A 22,260-nucleotide genomic window follows, 5' to 3' on the forward strand; every position below is an offset into this window, starting at 1 on the left:
CTGAAGGGAATAGGTGGTTAAGGAAATACCCGTTGCTTCACGTTCTAGATAAAAGTGTGTTTAGTAATTGATGCTCCCGTAACCGCTAATTGTCGGGCTTTAGTTCTTCAGGAACACACGTAACTTTTGCATTAAGGTGTTAAATTATTGAGCGTTTGTAGAGCTCCAGGATAAAGGAAGCAAAACCACATGCGCACGCTAACATCAATTACTGTGTGATATTTTCACTTGAAAAAGTAGAAGTGCCAAATCAGTGAGCTAGTGAGTTGTGATGGGAAAGTTAAACTTTGATCTAAAAGTTTTCAGGTGTGACGCTGTGAGTGCCAAAGAGCCGGAGGCAGTGGCAGGGACAGCCAAAAAAACTTTTGCTGCCTCTGTTCTATCAGTCGTGCTCCTACCTATTTGTGGGCTCTCAAATTGGCAACTCATATTGAAATAAGAAAGATAAATGTTTACATGTAAAAAATAAAGTACTTTGCTCTGGCTTAAAAATTAAGGACAGAATTTTGTCTTACTGTTCTTTTTTTTCTTTTTCTTTAGAATTGTATTTAACTGAATTCTTATGTTACTTAAAAACAGTATGTTCTGGAAACCTCTTATCTTTCTAGTTGTGAGGGAAGAAGCCCGTGCTGATCTCTTTCAAAGTTTATCTATAGGAACAAGATTTGTTCCACTGACTGCTTTTTCTTTAGATTAAAGGACAGATTCTTAAATGGTAAAGTTTTTCATAGCACTTTTTGGGTTCAGTAACTCTGTGTCATTTCATGTGAGCTGAATGCTCTCAGGTGGATGAATTAAGTTAAACTCCAGTGTCATTTAAGTAACTAATCTTAATCTGGATTTAAATGAGTATATAAGTAGTCTAAATTAGCAGACAGGTGAGAAAGTTCTATAAATCCTTTCAAAGTTTGTTTTAAACACTTTTATGTGAACATTTAGCTGCAGAGGGACAGTGGTCTCAATGTTATTAAGACCTTTATAAAATATCTCCTGTTTGTTTATTATACTCCTGAAAAAGCAGAGATTTAAGTGGAAAATCATCATACACAAAATAACAGGTTCTGGTTGTGGTGGGGAGGTAAAAACTGCAGACTGCAGAAAACTGGCAGATTCATATTATGGGGTGCCAGAGAATCACATATGAATGTTTACTGCATGCTTTTTGCCTCAGCTTTGAAATGAACCTGAAGCTGCCTTATGTGGTGTTCTGTTGGTTATGCTGATTTTATGCTCTTAGCATCATTAGCATTCTTTCTTTGTTTGCTGATGCATACATAAATATTGTCTAAAACCAAAACGTGATCATATATTAGGGATTTTAAATAGGTTATTGTTTGAGACTATAATACAGCATTCTGCTCTCTTCCCATCCATATCCTTTCTTCCAGGTTACATTCACACAAGTTCTGTTGAATTTCTTAGGCTTTGTTAAAGCTTGACTTAAGAAAATTATCAGCTTTGTTTTTACTTTCTCATCTGACTTTCTGCAGTAGCAAATATATGCATTCTTTGGTTTTTTGCGTTTTTAAAGTATCAGAAGAAAATAAAACTTAAAGGGCACTTTCTTTTTGTTACAAATGCTGCCTTCTTGGGACTTCTCCTTGACTTTAGATGAAATTTACCAGTCCACTATAATCTTCTAAAAAATTGAAGTTTGAAAACACAAGACTTTTTTCATGTAGAGTAATTTAAAATATATATATACTGTTAAAATACTGCTTCCATATAAATAATTAACAAAAAAAAAAAAAAATGGGCACCATATGTTTATTTTCTTCCACCAGTGCAACTCATCATTACAATATTTACCAGTGATTATTTTGTTAATCTTCAGTAGCTTTTGCCAAGTCTAAATAAAGGTAGCCTGATCACATCACTTTGGATATAGTCGTCATCCTCCAATGAACTAGTTAAAATACTTAATGGATTAAAATTCCTCCTTTCCCTTAATGATCTCAAACAATAGGATTTTTTTATTTAGTCTTTTTAACAGCAATCAAGCAGCCAAGTGCAGGAGCTCTGCAAATGAAAATAGAAGAAATATAACCTATTTTACTAGGGAGCACTTTAGTGAAACAATCATCATGTGTACTTTGATTAGTTTCATTATCTTTTTGCTTTCTACCTTCAGTGTTACATACAAATATTTAACGTGCAGTCAACTTACACATGTATTCTGAGCTTCAGGCTTCTTCCAGGTCCAGTCAGATGAAGTTTACTGTAAATAGATGTTGGAGCTAAATCAAATTGCTGTTTGCATTATTCTTTCAGAGATACTTGCCATGTGTACCTTGATCCTTACCTTAGAAATATGATTGATTGTTAAATGATTTACTTCTCTCTGCAAATTGGTTACTCAGTCTCTTCTGCATTTTGTGTTCTAGAGAAGAACCAAAGAAGATACTTGGAAAGCAGAGGAACTTAGGAAACATCTTAAGGTGGTTTTATTTTATTTCTGCTAGTCTTGATGTTAAGTTACCTTACAGCACTAGAATTTATTGGTGGTTTAAACATAAAGAATTGACTGTTTGTTCTACAAGCCACTCTGCTTTGTGGGATCTGTAGTAGCTCTTTAACACTTTCTGGTGCACCAGACACTTCAAATCTGCGTCATTGAATACAAATGGTACGGAGCTTTAATGTGTAGCTGCTGAGTTCCTTGTTGCAACTGACTGTTCTGGAATCTCACCAGTCCAAGGTTATCCAGAGGCTGGTCCACTCAGCTGTTTCCAGCTGCATGAGTCATATAAGATTACTCTAGTAATTTCTAAATTCGGTAAATGGAAATAATACATTGCTACAGTAATCACACAGCAGTGAATGGGGTCTGATTTTCTGGCCACCCAAATACAAGTGACAGCTATGCTTTATGTATACTTATTCACTTTCCTACAATGTATATTACCTATTTTATTTATTTTCATCATCTATCATGTTTGTCATGTGTTTTTAAACTGGTTAATTACATTATCCCCTGGTCAAATAGGCATTCAGGCTCCAGTCAGTTATATAACTGATATTCATATTAGGTTTGTGTTGTATTTTTTAAAACCTGTTTTATATTGTGTATCTTATTATTCCATTTATTAATTCTTTTTACAATAAGCACAGACATAATGTTACTATTTACAAATTAAGCCTATCAGCATTTTAATAGGGTTTGGGAAATTAAATACACATTTAGTAATCCAGCAATATTTTTTTTCACATGAATATACTCTTATCAAAATAGATTGCTGAATTACAATGATAGATTTTTTTATTTTGTTTCAGGCATCACTAGCAGATAGTCAAAATGAAGACCAAAAACACAGAGAAAAGAAACTGCAGAGAGATAGGACTGTTCATGATATAGACCCTAACAGACATGAACACAAAGACAGAGAGAAGAGCAAGGAAAGAACAAGAGAGAGAGAGAGGTTTAAATCCAGTGAAAGGGACAGGGATAAAAGGAGAGAGAGAGAAAGGGAAAAAGAATACCAAAGAGGAGACCGAGAGGGACACAAAGATAAGGTTCAAGAGTCACATTTGGAGGAGGAGAGACACAGTGTACTAAAACATAAAGACAAGGAGAGTGGTAGAGAACGAGACAAAAAATACAAGACATATGAGATAAAGCAAATAGATCCACAAAATAATCTGAAATCATTTGAAGAAAGAGATACAGAACATCACAGAAGAAGAGAAATCAGGCATCGCTTGGGTAAGTAACTTTGGGTTGTTGCTGTACTTGGAAATATTTGATATTTAGATAGGAATACTCTGAAAGCACACCCATCTGTGCAGAGAGGATAAAACAGGCAGGTGTGAGTACCTGCTGGCATGTGTGTCGTTATGGAATGTTGTGGTAACCTACTTTTATTTTGATGCTTTAAAAAAAATTGTTGCTTGTTTCCCTTCCTCTGAAGAGAGGATGGATGCCACTGGTTTTGTTGATCAGTGCCTAGACATTCTCTACTGAGTGGTCCATTCACTTGCAGGGTGATAACTGAATTCAGTAGCATGTGTCATTACTCTTACCATTACACAAACAAGACTGGATGGATTCGTTAGGAGAGAAGAAGGAGTAACCAGCTTTGGAGAGAGAATTTCAAGAGAATTCCTTTTTCGAAAGCTCTTATGTTAGAGAAAATATGCTGCTAAAATACTGTTTTCTAGATGCTAGAATTAATTATACAGAGTTTGAGTACTATAAAATTTGTTCCCTAATTTATACATCTGTTTTCTAGAGGAGGAGAAAGCAAGAACTGAAGAGCGAGAAAGAAGACATAAAGCACAGAAGGTAAAGGAAAGGAAATTAGTGAAGTGTTTCCATAACTGAGTAAGATAAAATTGTAGAATAATGAAGAAACTGGATCAGACTGCAACTCCCAAGAAATCCAAGAGATGCATAGGTAGTAAGGTGCTGACAAGTGTTCAAAACACAAAAAAAACGTATCTCAGCTACGTATCTCAGGACATATTTAATTCTTTTTTTTTTTTAAGTAAACATGAAATAAAATTTTCATAGCAAACAGTGCTTCATTTTTGTACAGCTACATCAAATGTTTCCATCTGCTATTTATGCCTTTATTACAAGGGTAGTTCATAGTGTACATCCTGCTTTAGACCACCTACTAAACAAGAATTAAATTTTTGTGTGAAGATCATCTAATCCAAAGAATTTTCTGTAGCAAAGTGTGCAGTATCAGAGAAGAAATACCAGAATCTCAAGTGCAGTTATAATTTGAAACTTGTTATCATAGGAAATAAAGAAAAAATGGCTGGAAGATCCATGTGACAGAAAGATTAAGTGCTTACAATTCAATCATTTTAAAGGTAAAAAATTGATCGATTTGTGAAGATAAAACAGTCTTGGAGAACTTTTTAACCCTTTAATATTATTTTCCTCTTTGCAGGATAGTGATGTAAGAAAGAAAGCTGAGAAAGTTTTAGCCTACAAAGTTGAAGAAGGTGAACGTGTACACAAGTTACAGAAACATCAAGAGTTGGATAAAGAGAGAGAAAGAAGACACAGAGAAAAAAAAGAACTTTCTGTTGGGACAGAAAAAGAGAGGCTTTCTAAAGAGAAAAGTCATAAACATTATGGAAAAGAGGAGGAAGAAAAACATAAATCAAGGAGGTCTAAAGAAAAATCTTCCCATGGAGACAGAGAAGGGCCAGCCGCAGAAGCTAATAAGATTCTAAAAAGTAGCGAAAATGAAAGAAAGAAGCATGATCTAAGGGTAAGTTTTGTTAAAACATTACCTTATCACTTACTTCAATCATTGATACATTGTTGCTAGGTGTAGAGGGATTCCTTGCGGAACAGGGGCATATGATCGCCCAGGAGACTCTGGGCAACCCCAGGCTGCTGCGGAAGAAGCCCTGAAGGGGCCTCAGGCTGCAGACAGGCTTGCCAAGACACCTGACAGCAGGCAGCCTTGAACAGCCTTGGGCAAAGTTACACACTGGTCGGCTCCCCCGCCGCTTAGAGGCTGTCCCGTGGGAATAGGGCGTGAATCTTTGTAAAGTAGGTATAAGTTGGTGTAAGTGAACAATAAAGGGAGCACGATGCTCAAATCCTATCGGTGTGGTGTTCGTGTCGTGGCTCTGGCCGGTCTCCCCAGCACTCGGAACCCCCCCGCTAAAGCTAGGAATGATAAAAATACTAGAATTTAGAGGCAACATTTTCTGAAATTTGAGGCTGAAGTGGTGGAAGAAAACACTACATCTGCATTTAAGTATGCTAATTCAGAATTGATTCCTTCCGTAAAACTTAAACGAAAAAATTGCCTAAATGTTAGAAATCTCTTTTATTCATAAAATTCTTTCTTGCTATGACTTCTGAAATTTTTACAAACACTTTGTCATAAGGCTTGAGGTCCATTAAATTTTATTGGCTGCCTTTATAGGAAAAAGTACGATTTTAATAGAAGCTACTTTTATGTTGTCTATGAAGGGAACACAGCTGTCCAGCTCATAAGTAGGTATGTGAATATAGACCCTTTATATTTGTGGGGTTTGCCTCTACTTCTGAACCCACAAAATATCTCTTATGTTTCTAATATGGAGCATGATGTTATATTCTAGAGACTTAATCAAAACTTTGTCATTTTTTACTGATTTTTCTAAGTGTTCATTCCACAAGAATGGGAGAAGGAATATCTAGTAATATGTAGCTCTGAAATCCAATGTTGTATGGAACAACATTGAGATGGTCTAGGGTAGTTTCTTCTGCTGCCTAAAGAGTGAAGATGTACAATATAAATAAAATTTCAGAACTATATTTTCTAGTGAAAATACCAGTCATCTTCAGTGTAGGGGCCCTCCATGAGTGATTCCTGTAACTGACTTTCTGCAGCAGACAAGAGGAGTCTATCAGGGCTTGCTCAAGGTTTGACTTCCTTGGAAATTTACTCAGGTAGAGAACACACACTCTGATGCTTCTGTCCCTGTTTTCTGAAGTTCATGGATAGAGACAAATACCTTTATCTTAACCTATTGAATACATTTCCAAACTTAGGCAAATGATCATAACACGGAATTTAAGAGTCAAGTCCCTCTCTTGGGAATTAAAAATGCCTGAGACTGTTGTCTGTCCCTGGGTCCAGTTTGTGTGAGTTGTTGCAGTACATACTGTTAAAATCTCTTTCTTTGGAACAGGCTGGCCACAGCCTTCCAAGGTCAGACCATAGCCCCTGCCAGTTTTTCAGAACATCTTACAAGCAATGACTGAAATAAAAAATAGTCTGTAATTGAACAACTCATTAATAATCTTTCTTACTGTTTGATAACAGTACTGCTAATACAGGTTCATACACATATTTCCTCCCTGCATTTCTGACTCATGAATATTGCGATCTTTTACAGAACAGTGAATACAAAAAGAAGGAGAGAATTCAAGAAGAAATGAGCCATCAGCTTGTAAGGTAAATTCAGAGATTTAAAATAATTATGTACTAGATGGTGTCTACTAAGATTCAGTCACCACCAAACCAATAAGCATAAATTCTTAATCTCACATATCTGGGGTTAATATAATTTTTTTTTCATAGGCCCAATACAATAGCAATTAAAAAAAAAAGTCTGTGTGTTGCCTCTAAAGTGATTCAGATAAAAATGTATATATTTGTATTCCACTAATTATTTTTCTACACCTAATAGCAAGAGATATTTTGCAGTCCTTGTAAACTTACGTATATATTAATCTGGGCACTTAGTTTGGGAGACAGAAATGCTGTATTTTGCTACCTGGAAATTCACTATGCAGTCATGTGGACACATGTAAGTTGCATGATGAACTACACAGGACTCTCTTATGCTGTGTCAGCAGTGCTGAATATGCAGGCAATGTTTTGAAGCTGTTGCTGCTGAGGTTGTGGCTGAGTCACTGTTTGTGCATAGCTGGGGAAGAAGAGTTCAGCCATTCCTGAATGGCAGGGAAGGCAGTATGGTTCAGTGGGATGTTCTGAAACCCTGGTTCAGCTTCAAGCACTGTTAATGTTGAATCATTCTTGATTTGTTACAGCAGGATCCAGCCAAATTTTAATTTTTATTGTTGCCTTGTCGTATGTTTATTAGTCCCAATGGCAGTATATACAAATACTCAATTAAGAAGTAAAAATATTTTCTTCTTGAGGTCTGATACTTTCTATTTATAAAATAATCAAATAGATTATTAAGGAGCACAGCTTGTTGTTCATTTGCTCCTGCTCTCTGACTCTGATTGTATTGTCCTCATGAATAAGACCTCTGAATGAAAAAACAGGTTTGAAATCAGTCTTTGATTTATAGCTTTTGAGCATATTGCACCAACCTGATCTTGATCTCTGGTTTGCTGTGGATATTAATACAAGTAATAAATGTGTGGGTTTAATAATTTTTTTTCCTCACTACTATTTCTTGACTTTTGATGCAATTAGAGGTGTTAAATTTGGACAAAGTTTCTGAATTTTTTGCTGGTTAATCACTTGGTTGTTTCGTTACCCTTTTGTATCATAGAGATCTATAAAAATACTTGTAGAAATATTTCAGTTAATTGGAAATTTCCAACTGTTTTTTCCTTTTCAGGAAAAAAGGTTGGTTTTTTTTTTCTAAAACAAACAAAATCCCCAGAAAACAAAACTGAAGCAGAACTGCTTTTTTACAAGTTAACCAATAAAACTGTTCTCTTTTTGTATAGGACTGTAAAAGATAAAGGAAAACTCGTTGAAAAAGAGGAGACAGACACAAGACAAGAGGTAAAACTAAGGAAGAGAAAATTATTTTAAAATTTTGAAATTATTTAAGTTATTTTTCTGTTTTTAAATGGACAGGTGCAGATAGAGCCAAATTTTCAGCCTGATGCTGAAGTTGTATAGACTTGGGTTTATTTGCAACAGTCTGTGCAGATACGGCCAAACTCTACCATAAAAATTTTCAAAAGTTTTGTGATATTTTCAACTGTTTGATTCAGCTCATCTTTAAGTGTGAATTGTCTGTGGTGAGGACCTAAATTTCGTTTGTAGTTTGTGGAGAGAAATAGGCAATTCAGTCCTTTTATATTTGGTTTCTGTTTCCATTATCTTCTCTGTCTTCATTGGCAATAGGAGGCAACCTAGGAGGGTGAAATCCCTGCTTAAGACCTGACTCAACAGGGAGAATTAAATCAAATTCCAGGGTTTTGCATTTTATGCTGTTGATTTTTTTGGTGTATTTGTTGCTCCAAATGCCTTCCAGGTATTCCAGCATGACTTCGTAATCCTGCTTTGCATTGACAATATATATATTTTCTCTGTAAATTCTTTAAAGTAGGAACCCACACAACTACTGACAGGTGGAGGTTTTTAGTGTGTAAAAACTGCATGTGTAACAGATGCAAGGTTGTAAACATTTGTGTTATTAATAAAGCTGACAGCTCTGTAGGCATTTTCTGAGGTGATCATAGTAAGGTAATAAAGATGCCAAAGTAGCCTGATAGCTAATAACGACTCATCGTTGTGAATGTATTACTAAAGGTGTCTGACTAATTGTAATAAGGATTTTTTAAAAAATTCTGTGAATTATACTACATGAATTAGTCACTGCTGAGTACCTGCGACCTTGCAGGCAGAACAAATTAGAGAAATTTCTCACAACCTAAGTTATACTGGGGGACTCAATCTATTAATAAAATAGTACAAATGTTGAAACCAGGAAAGCAGAGACGTGGATACAACAGGATAATAAGATAATTTTTATATGTAAATAATTTTGCTAACATTGAATCCTCTTTTTACATGGAATAAGACTTACGATATCCCAGCAATAACTTCAAATAAATTTCCTTTCTCTAAATTTTTAATTTGATTAAAATAATGCCATTTATTTATGACAACTTCCCTGGTTTCAACCTTTGCAATATTTTATTAGCAGATTGAGTCCCCCAGTGTAATGTAGGTTAGGGATAATTTTGTCTAGTCCTCAAAAGGGTAGAGCAGTCTTATTTTGTTGTTACACCATCACTGAAATGATAGGCAACACAGCTGGTTTTATGTCTTTTCCAGTAAAAATACTGGTAGAAAAATAGTTGGTGTTCCCAAGATAAGGTTGAGTTCTGGTTTTCTTCCTGTACTATTGGTTTCAGTAATTATCACTTGATAATACATTTTTATTTACCTGTATAAACTATATGCTGTATATTTGCTTGAAAATGTAGAAATAGCTGAGAACAACAAATCTATTTTATTCTAAGATTTGGCAGGTAAGAGATTTTTTTGGTAAGATTATTTAACAGCTTCATTTATTTTTCTCATTTAGGAAATGAAAGATACACACATATCTAATCCAGACACAGGACTTGATGATTTTTCACCAGATTATGAAGATGACTTTGAAGTAAGTGAAAGTATACAGTTGTCTGTCTGAAGTAATTCTTAAGCATCAAAATAGAGAATAACTTTGTTCATAGAAATAAACAGGATGTTACATGGTTTTTATTTATTTTTTTGGTGACTGTGACCTTAACTTGTCTAACAGTAGACAGTGAGTAATTAAAATGTTATGTAGAAACTCTCTGCTACGTATTTAGTTAGTTTTCATCAGAGGTTGGGAACTTTTGGTTTTGAGTTGAAGTGTTCACAAAAGTCTTTCTCTACCTTTCTGGATTTCAATTACTTAAATGACTTTCTGTGAAAAATGATTAAATAATCAGAGCTAATAATTTCAGATAAAAAAACTTTTAAAAGCCTGTTTGTTTATCATTGCAAAAATATCATAGGAAAAAGGTATAGACACACAGCATTCACTTCACTAATTTGTTTAATTGAACTCCCTGTTTTATAGCTCTCTTTTGTCTACTTTAAAGTTATTAGGATACAAGAGTGTATTGGATGTGCTTTCATTGTGAGCTGAACTAGAATCATCTTTGTTCAGTGAGGGTAGAATTCATCTCCACTCATGTCAGGAGTGATGATTTCCACTGTTGACCTGGTCATTGTAGTGGCCCTTTGCCACTCAGTGAAGAGAAATAAGCATATTTAAGACTTATTCATATCATGTGTGTTAGGTGATTATTTTATCATGACATGGATTGTCTTAGTTTAGTGAATTTATTAAAGTTTGACCCTTAGGCATGGACAGGGAGCGTGGTAGTTCAGTAAATGTGAGCCTGCCATTAAAGGACAGCTTGAATTAAAACTGCCAAATAAGCAACTTTATACATCCCTGAAGCATTTATGCCGCTGAACACTGTTATTTTATCTTTTTAAAGAACACATAATTCACCGAAACATATAGTATCTACTTTAGGACATTAAATTAAAAAACTATTTTGGGCACTGTAGAACAACACTGAGATTATCTTCTCTTGATTAAAATTACTGCACAATCAAGAGATGCCATTTTCTCTCCATCAGTTATTTTAGAATGCTTTTTATTCAGAGGATTTATAGCCATCTGTATGAGGTTTTTACTTTGGCACTGTTTTATAATTTCTGTAAAAGTTCTTGAAAAAGGTATCTATAGTCCCTGTTTACTAAGTATTGAAAGTTTGTTACTTTCAAAGGACTATGAAGATGATTTTGAAGATGATGAAGACAAAAGCAGTGAAGAAAGAGATGCAGGAGAAAAGCAGAGAGAGATTCCATTTTCCAGAACATCAGAAATTGAAGAAATTCAAAGAGCAATTACTGCAGAAAATGATAGAATTTTTACTCCATTGCCGAAGAAACTGGAAAATGGAAGAAAGGAACTAGTCATGGGTATGTGATTAGATACCAGTGGTTTTTTATTAAATGTGTGAATAACACATACAACTTACAAGTCAGCAGTCCACCTTTTCTAGAAGTCTGCCTAAAGGCCAAAATCTGGTCCTCTGGATGAGTCATGTAGGTTTGTGGGTAAGCACTGTAACGTCCACATTACTAAATGATTCATAGACATTACTAATCATTTAAAATGTGAAATACAAAAATGAACAGACTGACATTTAATACATCTTATTTTGGGTAAGAGGAGCATATGAGAGTCTGGATTTTGAAAACTTGAGGAGTGCTGGAACAGTTTGGGACTTCTGCTGGCATTAAATTCACCTTTTTCTTTTAAGCAAATTTGAAGCAACTGTTCTGGGAGGGAAGGCAAGAGAAATATCAATACTACTCAAATATATAGCACTTAGTCACTTTTAAATGCAGGCTCTTTCTGAAATGTTGTCTGGCATTCAGTTGATCTGATACCTGTGAGTGCCAGAGCTACTTATGTAACTGCAGTTGTGGTTCTTCTTTGCAGCCTGCACTGAAGTGAGCAGCCATCTAGAATCGTTGTGCAAAAGAATATTTAATATATTTTTAGTCTGGTTTATATAAAGTTAGTACAGTCATGGAAGAATAGCATGGAATTTCAGTAAGTCTTTACAGCATCTCTTAAAGATCTTTTCTAGCGTAGAAGAGTCTCTGATTCAGTTAATAGATTTTCACTTAATGGTCATTGCAGTCAGAACCAGTATACTGTAATGTAAATTTCTTTTTGCAGAAGTTTATGCAATTATTATTTTTCTAGTGAACAATACAGAATCAATAAAGATTTTTAAATTTCAAAATTGTAGCACTTGTTGCTTTATTCTTAATTACACAGTGTGTTCTTTTTTTGATGAACTTTTGATCTCGTGTGCCTAAAATGGTGGTTGATCAGTCTGGTAATTATTTTTGTAAGTTTAAAAGCATTTTACAAGTATTGTCTAAAAAGGCAGTCATCCTTTGAGGAAGTGGAGCACCATTAGTCCTGACTGGAAGTTGGTTCTTAAGGTCAATTAGCTACAGCCTAGCCAGAAAAGGGGTAAGATAGACGTGACATCAGTTGTTGTAATTGGTCTCTTAACTGTGGCTTTTTAAGGAACAGTTTTCAATGCTTTCCTTCTTCATCCAAGGACATTAGTTAAGCCTGTGTTGATGAGGTTCTCCACTACCTGTAGAGACGAGTTCTTACTCAGAGGTGTAGTGTGCACATGGTGAAGTCTGTGTGACTTTAATACAATTTTTAGAATTGATCATAGAGCGTTTTATTATACACAGGGGGACAAGTGACCTGCTGATGGAAAGAGAAAGAAAGAGGCACTCAGTGCATCATAGTCTTCTAAAGTAAAAATTACAATCATCAGTCATTTTGAGTTGATTGATTGATAAAGAACCATTATAAGGGCCATATGCTGGCCCATTACTGAAGTTAAACTCATTGTAATTAAAATGGTGATAGGGCGTTTTGTGTAACATGTGAGCCAGTAACTTTTAGTAGCTGTGTTGTAACAAATCTGCTTTTTTGACTTACTGCTTAACATTTTCATGTGCTTTTAAGTGTGAACTGTAACTCTATGTTTTACAATATCACAGAAAGGCAAGATTCTTCTGTCAGAAGCTCTTTTTGTGGAATATTCATGGATTTCCAAATGGCAAGCCAAAGACAAAGCAGCCGAAGTATGGCCAGTAAGCAGAAGTAAGTGTATTTTAAATAATCCACACAAAATGGCAGTTCACTATGTGAGATGTAGTTTTCATTATATTTGAAATATGTGAAGTTTAGAAACTTGAGCCTTATGGAATCAAATGTTTTGGTAACTAGCAGTAATTAATTCTTAAGTAAATATAATTTACAGGTATTGCTACATGTCATTTTATAAGAGAAATGTATCTATATATCAGTTTATGTGCATTATTTTATTACAGAATGAGTTGCCAGGATTGTAATTTCTTTGTATAATGCTTCAGTCACTTAATTAGATATTGAGTTAAAGTACTAAAGAGCAAGCCTTTTAGTTACCATCAGGTCTCTGCAGGACTTTTTTGAAATAATCAAGAATATATGGTGCATGTAGTTGCCAAAAGAGCACGTTCCCTTTCAGAGATAACACCAATTACTGTAAAAATATGTTACTACTGATCTAAAATTGATCTAGATTTGAGATACCTAAGACGTCTCGGTATTTTAAAGAAATAAATTGATGCCTGCTTTTTGTGGAACCTCCAGATTTGTCTGAAGCACTGTATGTATCTCCAGTTCTTTGTTACAATGCTGGATGCATAAAGCAAGATTATTAAATGTTGTTGTTAATAGTAGATTCCACTGTTTCATGGCTGCACATCAGCGGCTAATCTTTACATAAAGGAGATTTTATTGTCTAAGGTATTTAACTCACATTGCCTAAAATTTTGTGCTCAAATTTTTACACAAGTTCATTGTCTAGGTTTCCCCTCTAGACAGTGGAGACAGATTAAGAAACTCAGGAAGGCATCTCTGAAGAATTGCCTTCTGAAATATTTGTCAGCCTCTGCTGATTATGTACCATGACTGATTATGACTATGTTTATAACTCTGTGTGCTTGCTAACAACATACACAGCCTGTGAAGATACCAAGTATTTTCATGGAAAGAGAAAGGGGTTGTGGAATTTAATGCTGTGATAATGCATTACTACCAGTAAATAGACTGAAAGCGTCCCATAAATGAGTTGTGGGACTTGGGAGTTGTAAATTATAAATATAAACTTATTAGTTTATTTTAAGGACCTGTCTGCATGCACCATTAAGGTTTGTAGCTAGTAAGCAACTTTCATATGTTTGAGTTAGATCTCAGCAATCTATGCCGGTGTTTGTGAAGAGGTGATATATTAGGAAGCACAAGTTAAAATAAAATGTGGGTAAGAATATGCAATAGATCTCATCAAGTAGCAAAAAGGAGATGCAAAAATTGTCCTTATGCATAAAGAAAAATTCACCTTAAAATACTGATGAAATTTGAGCTCTTGTTGCTCTAGTCTTTTCCTTTTTCAAATACCATCTTTCTGAGAAGAAGCCATAACTAGGGTATGCATCTGCAAGACTGTTTATTGTGGAATTGCTACAGATCCATACTTGTATCTGGTTTGTATTTATATATCACTTTTAAGTCCATTAAAAAAGCCAGCAAGCGCAAGAGAGAGAAAGGGAGACTGCAAAAATTGTCTCATTGTCAAAGACTGCACTAGAGCAAGAGCCTGGAATTGACTTGTAAGCAGACATCTCTATGTAATTCAAGCAGTTCACTCTTAAAATGAAATATCTTAACAGCTTTATGGCATTAAAGCAGATAGATAGTTGTGTGAATTGTGACAAAAACTGTCAGTCTTTTCATTATCCACACATCCATACAAGTGGAATGATAAGAATCTCTTTGTAGCTGATGGTAATAAGTAATATCACGGTTTCTTAGTTGACGAAGTAAGATGCAGTATATGCAGGTAGACTAGTTTTCCAATTAAGAATCAAAATATAGATTTATTTGTGAGCAAAAATGAAAAAAATTAAGGTAGGCAGAAAATAAAAGAATTGAGGGAAGATGGATAAGACAGTTGAGTCACGTTTTATCATTCCAACAGGGGAATTTAGAAAGATTTGGCATTTCATAGGACAAAGAGACTCAACTATCTCAAATCCTGTACAATACGCTAATCTTACTCCAGACAAAAATCCAAGTGGAAAAATGCACATCTTCCTCTATCTAGAGTACTAATTTCCATACAGTTTAGACCAAGTCCAATTGTCCAGTAAATGATGATTTTTTTTTGAGGCCTCGTGTTAGGCCAAGAGGTCAGCATCCGTGTCCACAGGTTATGAATCTGCAGTAAATTAATTAAGTGTATATATTTAAAGTATATTTTAGGATTGCTGCTAATGTTGTTTGTTTCCTTAGTGATGTAAAGAGGTACAAGTTCAGTCTATTGCATATGTCTAACAAAGCTAGGACATTACAGAAGGTCTTTATAAAGCATGTACACATAGGAGTGATGTGAGTTAATAAAATGAATTTAGGAGAATTATCCACTGTCCTAACTACAGAAGAAAAAGACATTCGTCTGTCACCTCACAGAACAGCTTTGGAATACTTAGGCAAGATGATCTGCTGAGATTTTGATAGTTTGGCTTTTGTAAAAAACCATGTTAAGTTTGCCATTTGCAATTAGTGTTGCATTTTCAAATATGATCATTATCTCAGCATAACATTAAATGAGACCTCATAACAGTATTGTATGTACTTCTATTGATATATTTTTATCTGCTAATTAATGTTGGCACAACTTCAATTCACATATTTTAAAGGATTGTTAGATCTCTGGTACTATACAACATCAGGTTGTCATTCCTTAGGAATACCAAATGCTTGGTCTTAACCATTTTTGTGTTTCTCTCTTGTAATTCATCCTAAAGAAAACGGAGTTCAGAACTTCTGCCACTAATTGACCTGGATTTCTCAGTTAGTTTTTCATTACTGGATTTGCCCCCTGTCAATGAGTACGACATGTATATCAGGAATTTTGGTAAAATGAACACTAAGCAGGTGCGTAACAAATACACAGTAACATTTAAATTCTCAAAGTGCTGATCCTCCTTCTGGAAAATAATCTTCCTTAAAAAATAAAGTTGCTAAAGCTACCAGAACATAAAGTAATAAATTAATAATATTCATCTCTAAACCTCAATTACTATAAAGCAATGATCTCGAAACTTTTGGCCAGACAGGCCATTTCCTTTCTGTATTAGAAGAGGAGTCTCATTATCCTTCCCCATTTTCAAAAAGCTTTCTGTCTGTCTGTGGCCCACTGTCCTCAGATATGCTGGGTTTGGTGTTTACACATCATGGAAGACATTCTGTATTTTTGCAATATTATTTATTTAGCACTGTGGTGTGAAATGTGGTAAAATGTACATGCACAAAATAGTGACAGTGTGTCAGTTTGCTCAGGTCTGAATTTACAAACAGAAAAGTTTGAGCTTCAAATTTCAGTTTTAAAATTACTAAGTTCTATTGAGTTATGTGCTGTCATTCTTAGTTGTGTAACCCATATACTGATGATCACTTTTATCTTTCTACTTTAGGCATATGTTCAGTGTAACGAGGACAATCTTGATAGAGACATTCAGACTGAGGAAGTTGAGACGTCGGAGAAATGGACACAGCATCCAGGAGAAAGTGCTCTTGTATCTGGAGGTGAAGAAGATTTTAGTCTAATTCACTTGTGGATGAGTGCATGTCATGTAAACTTTCTCTTTGGTATCCATTACTTGTGAGAATCTATAGAGTGGCAGGCTGCATTGATAGCAAGCTGACATAGGCACTCTGAATCCTCATGTGGAGGCTATGAAAAACAAATGGCAGAAATAGTTTTTCCTTCTGGCTTGATGTTTCCGTTGGCAGCAAAAATGAGTCTCCAACAGATCTTGTTCTTCAGTGCTGTTATTTCTGCTGAAGATAAGTTGATTCCTGCCACTCTCCTCTTGCTTAAAAATTAAATTGTCCTTATACTTTTCTTAACTGATTCCCTTTTGAAGCTTCACGTTTAGTTTCTGTTTTTCACAGGTCCCATAAGCAACCAGGATACATCAGTGAATGGAGCTCCAACACCTAAAATTGATTCTCAAAGATTAACAAATTTTCTCCAGTCTGCTTGCCAGGTACACTTATATCCTTAATATCCCTTATGAGCTATGTGCATAAGTATACAATGTGAGAGATCACTTACAGTTCTTGTTCTGACTAATTTAAATAAATTACTTAAATAATACTCATTATCAAAGGGAATAATCTCTCTGCAAAGGAATGGAATCAGAGCTGTGCAACTTTTATGTCTGTAAAGCTGTATTTGCAAAGTTACAAAATTAGGAAGACAGTTGATAAAGGTTTATGAAATTAATCCACATAACTTTAGAAAGCTACAAATAGCAAAGCTGAAAGATAAGATGACCCTTTTATTTCTATAAATGTAATTATGTTTGAAAGGTGATTGCTGTTTTGCTAGAGGAAGATCAAGTTGCAACACAACCCAGGAAACTAAGATCTCGACAAACCAGTCTGTCTATTAGTGATAGCTGTTTCCAGTTAAATACTAACCAGCCATTCCTCCATGGTAAGGGAACTTTATTCTATACCTTTTAGTGTACAGAGTGAACTCTTCTTTCTTATGCAAACTACCATGTTCTTTGTCATTACTGTGCAAATAGCACATATCAGGATATACAGATGATGTAAATGTCACTTTTCTTTTAATTGCACTAATTTTGCTGGAACTCTGTGCAGATTGATTTCACATAGGGAACGTCAGAGCATCTTACAAGAAATGTATTCCATCTATTCCAACTAGAAAAGCCAGCAATTAACATAATGTGTGTAATTTCTTGTCCCTATTGTTGAAGGGCCATCCCAACAGGTGTAATTTTGTTTGGGCTCTTTATGCAGTAGGGCCAAAGTTACAAATAAAGGCAGGTTATTGAACAGGAACACTGTAGCCTGATATATTTGAAAAGCAATTGTATCTTCTCCATATAAACAGTAGCTGTTCAGATGAAAAGTGAAAAATAGAGCATCTGTAATTATGTAAGGAAGGCCCATTATAACAGAACCCTATGTCATCTAACATGAACACATGAGATGAAACAAAAAAAGCCTGGCCTGTGCTGTTTCCTGTTTGAGACTCAGTTTAATTTTCAGTATATATACTGACATCAGATCAGATTGGCTTGCTTATGCCCAGAATAATTATTCTATTAATTTCCTGGCTCTCTTCCTTTTTGCTTTCTACTTCTAATATTTTGGATGCATTCTTTAGTCCCTCCTTTTTTATTGTACAGCTTCAAAAGCAACACAGTGTTAATAGAAATATTCTTCATAATTACATCTTAGTTTCTTTGTTTGTTGCTATAGCAGCTAAATATGCTTTTCCATCTGCAGTGAGTTTGCTTTTTCACTTATTGCTTTTCTTTCTTGACCTTTTTTTTAATGGTTTAGACCGAAAAATACCCTGCTTATATGTCTCTCAAGTTCAGAGGCAGGCACTACTTTCTGTTCATGGATTACCTGAAAAGGCAGGTGTTGGTTTGCTGAGCAGAAAGAGCCTCATATGTGTTTGGAACATCTGGCAGCCCTCCAGTCCTCAGAAAGTTTTAATATGTGATTCAGAGGTATGTTTTAATAACATTGTATATTTGCCCATCAATTAAAAGACTTTATTTGAAGATTTTATTTTTACTTGGGGTCCTTTATTTGTCCTGCAAAATACGCCATCTTATATCTTTTGAGAAACACATTGTCTGGTGAACAAAGCACTATTCTCATTCTATTTTGTGCTCCAGAACTAGATTGTAGTGATGATCATGGTGTTTCATTGGTTGTTTTGATTGTTTAATTTTGACTCTATTTCATGGTTGAAGAGTAAATGCAAGTAAAACATCTGGTTCAGATGTGGTTAGGACTTCTCTCTACACATCATTCTCATACAGTTGAGTGACCCCCCTTCAGCTTTGTGGCAGCAGATGTAGATTACACAACAATTGTTTTGAAAAGGGAAGGCCTACTGAAAGTCTTGTATCCTCCTTCCCTTTTAAAATAGATCGCCATAAACACATGTAATCTCTGCTTTCTGGGTTTACATGCTCACAAACTTATTTCAGGCTCATCAAATCATTGACCTTTATCCTAATACCAACCCTGTATGTTTTTGCTGTTTAACAGGTGATATGTTGCTGCTTTAGTCCCAGTAAAGCAACATTAGTTTTTGCTGGAACAGTAGACGGTTCGTTGTTGGTGTGGGATCTTCGAGAGGACTCAAGAATGCACCCTTGTATGATGATCAGTGAAACTGAATGGGCATTTAGAGTTCCCACATTTTCCACGGGTGAGTATCTGTGCATCCTGGTTAGTCATTTTGTGCACAGTGAAATTGTCACCTAAGTGTTGATGTTGCTGTAATGTTCATGCAAGATATCCTAGAGCGGAGAATAACATATAGCAATAATTTTGTAAAGAATTTTATTATTTCAAAACAACTCCTTCTTTATGTGTTTTTCCCTTTTTGTGTATGTGTGCAGGTGCTATGATTTCACAGGTCCGTGTAGTGATAGGACAAGGGGAAATGACCATAATCTGAAGGAGGGTAGGCTTAGGTTAGTTATTAGGAAGGCATTTTTTCCTGTGAGGGTGGTGAGGCTCTGGCACAGGTTGTCCAGAGAAGCTGTGGGTGCCCCATCCCTGCAAGTGTTCAAGGCCAGGCTGGATGGGGCTCTGAGAAACCTGGCATAGTAGAAGGTGTCCCTGCCCATGGCAGGGAGTAGGATCAGGATGATCTTTAAGATTCCTTCCAATTCAAACCATTCTATGATTTTCTGATTTAACTTTGGCTGTGGTACTATTATTTTTCTGAAACACGCCACTACACGCATTCACAAAATCCTCTTTTCTTCACAAGTGTTTCTAGTTGTAGCAGCCATGTAAAAGTAAACAGTAATTGGTGGTAGATAGACTTTTTATTTTCTTAATAGATCAAAGATGTTTGGTCTTGTGTTGTACACTGGGAGTCAAATGTATGTGTACAGTTTCATTTAGTTTCTTATGTAAGCAGGCAGGTTTAATGCTGGACACTTAGGAAGCTTTAATGCCTTCAGTCTTAAGTGAGATTAAGTTCTGTGCACAGGGCAAGTCCAGAAAACATGAGTATCTGACAAAGAACGCACATTGAAATTACACTAAACACACATTTGCCTTAAAATGCTATTAAAGGGTCAATATATATTTTCTTGTGGTGAATACTTTGTTTCAGGATTTTTCAGGATACTTTCTACTAAGAGTAATTTTTCTTCAATTTTGTCTTCTTTTATAGTAAACAGTGATTACCCCTGTTGTTTATGGAGCTTGAAATAATCATAATTCTTTCCATGGTAACCCCGAAGTGGCAGATTTTAATGAAATGTCTGGTACAGTGGCATAAATGGTGCATCAGTCATTTGGAAAATGAGAATTGAATAGAAATACTGAAATACTGGTTTATCTAGTAGTATTTTGTTAATTTAGGAAACAGTTTGCAGTATTGTATTTGAGACTTGTGCAAAGTTCATTATTTACCATTCTTTCTTTGAAATCATCATTCTCCCATAAACCGAAAAGTGATTAAGGTTTTGTTGTTGTTTTTTTGTGGAAAGTACTATGTTTAACTTTCATTATTCTTATTTACAGATGGCATTCTGAACTCAGTAAACCACACCTCTCCTATACTGGCAGTGGAACCTGTCTCAACTTCTGTCAGCAGTGACCACAGTTATGGGCTCTCAAGCCTCTCTTATCAGGAAGGTATGTAAGCTGCTCTTCTAAGAATCAATACATCTGAGTATTTCTTTAGGTATCTAGTGAAACAGATACATCATAGCCAAACTCCAGTTTATAATCCCAGTCAGCATCTTTAGTTGTTTATAGTATCAATTGCATACAACATTCATGTTTGTTTTCTGCTCTCATTTTTATGTAATGTGCATTCAGTGCAGCATCATGTCAGATGTGAGTGCGTGCTTGTTACAATGTCTGTTTTCCAGGCAATATTTCCATGATAAAAAAAGTCATCACTCAAAAACTGCCTTTGAAAGAGTCTTAGTGCTTCTCTAATATCCAAAAAAATCCCTGTCTGAGTCAGTGGAGCAACTTGCTTATATCTGAAAGCACTTGAAATGTATGGCTGTGATTTGAAACTGGTGGTTTTCCTGTGCCTTTTGCCTGGTTTTTCTTATGACCAACCTTTGCAAAGAAACTCTAATCCTCACATCCTCAAATTCTCAGACAGTGTGCTAGGGAAGACATTATCACTTCCATTGCAGATTTGTACTTTGAAATCCACAGTGGTTTGAAGAAATGTGCTGCATATTGCAGGTTTTACAAGATTTCATTTGTTTCACTTTATGTTCCCTTCCAAAGTCCATGCAGAACCCAGACGTTTAAAAAAGATGCAGACAGAGATCATCTGCTTTTCTGGTAGGACAAACTGCACATACTGGAATAGAGATATAGAAGAGACTGTTTGAGTTGGAAGGGATGTACAACGATCATCCAGTCCAACTGCCTGATCAATTCAGGGCTGACCAAGTTAAAACAGGTTGTTAAGGGCATTGTCCAAACACCTCCTAAACACTGACAGGCTTGGAGCATTGTCCACCTCTCTAGGAAGCCTTGACCACGCTGTCAATAAAGAAAGTTTCATGCCTTTTTTCCCCTTCAGTAGAATTAGGGCACTTTGCCTTTTTATGCAGCTGAGAGGACTGTAGAAGTTTCAGAGGGTGTATTCATGTAGGAAATGTTTCAAATCCTTTGATACTGTTCAGGAGCAAGGTCAGTGTATGAATATAAATTGTTGCCATTCCTTCCTTAGAAATGTCAGGCCCTCCATTTCAGATAGCTTCAATGGATGAAAATGGAATCCTCAATATGTGGGTGAGTAATACATGTATGAAAAGAGAGAGTATAATGTGTAATAAAATACTTCAAATATAACAATTTAACAATATAACAAATTCAGAATTTCTTATGAGAACTGCCTCCCTGAAAAGTACAGCAACACTAACCATTCTGTTGGAATTCTACTCAAAAGTTTTGATCTGACTCTCTAATGTTATCTTTAGGCAAAAGTATTAACAGGTACATGAATTCATGAAAAAAGGCAATCAGTAGTTTTGCTTCATAAAAATATGTTCACATATTTCTATTAGTTGATTAATCGTTCTCAGTCCTCTTTCACCCACCTACTTTATTTCAGAATCACAGTGGTGTCAAAGACTGTACTGAATGTAGGGGAGGAATTAAATTCATAATTTATATAAAACAAATATTCAAGAGATAAAAAGTGAAAATCAGAGAATAAAATTTCATTGCCTAAAATATGATGGTCAGGAAAGCACCAGGCCTGCTGCTCTTAATTACTGTCCTGACAACTTTTCTGTCACATGTTTTCAGTTGCTTTTTTCCTGATGCAGCTTTGGCCCA

The 22,260-nt window shown here is 35.3% G+C and overlaps 1 protein-coding gene across 1 annotated transcript in view; it reads left to right on the plus strand.

Moving 5' to 3' along the window:
* The window catches only part of WDR60 (WD repeat domain 60), a 36,176-nt gene that overhangs the window by 8,217 nt on the left and 5,699 nt on the right, over window positions 1-22,260 (plus strand). The window contains exons 3-19 of the mRNA XM_017728902.1: window positions 2,385-2,438; window positions 3,274-3,703; window positions 4,230-4,282; window positions 4,899-5,225; window positions 6,853-6,911; window positions 8,165-8,222; window positions 9,760-9,837; window positions 11,006-11,201; window positions 12,825-12,927; window positions 15,675-15,804; window positions 16,344-16,455; window positions 16,825-16,919; window positions 17,245-17,371; window positions 18,250-18,422; window positions 18,973-19,135; window positions 20,470-20,583; window positions 21,650-21,711. Coding sequence (XP_017584391.1) covers window positions 2,385-2,438; window positions 3,274-3,703; window positions 4,230-4,282; window positions 4,899-5,225; window positions 6,853-6,911; window positions 8,165-8,222; window positions 9,760-9,837; window positions 11,006-11,201; window positions 12,825-12,927; window positions 15,675-15,804; window positions 16,344-16,455; window positions 16,825-16,919; window positions 17,245-17,371; window positions 18,250-18,422; window positions 18,973-19,135; window positions 20,470-20,583; window positions 21,650-21,711 — 2,334 coding nt within the window. The remainder of the gene's footprint in view (window positions 1-2,384; window positions 2,439-3,273; window positions 3,704-4,229; window positions 4,283-4,898; window positions 5,226-6,852; window positions 6,912-8,164; window positions 8,223-9,759; window positions 9,838-11,005; window positions 11,202-12,824; window positions 12,928-15,674; window positions 15,805-16,343; window positions 16,456-16,824; window positions 16,920-17,244; window positions 17,372-18,249; window positions 18,423-18,972; window positions 19,136-20,469; window positions 20,584-21,649; window positions 21,712-22,260) is intronic.

The sequence above is a fragment of the Corvus brachyrhynchos genome, unplaced genomic scaffold (assembly GCF_000691975.1).
Source record: "Corvus brachyrhynchos isolate BGI_N302 unplaced genomic scaffold, ASM69197v1 scaffold52, whole genome shotgun sequence".
Lineage (NCBI taxonomy): Eukaryota > Metazoa > Chordata > Aves > Passeriformes > Corvidae > Corvus > Corvus brachyrhynchos.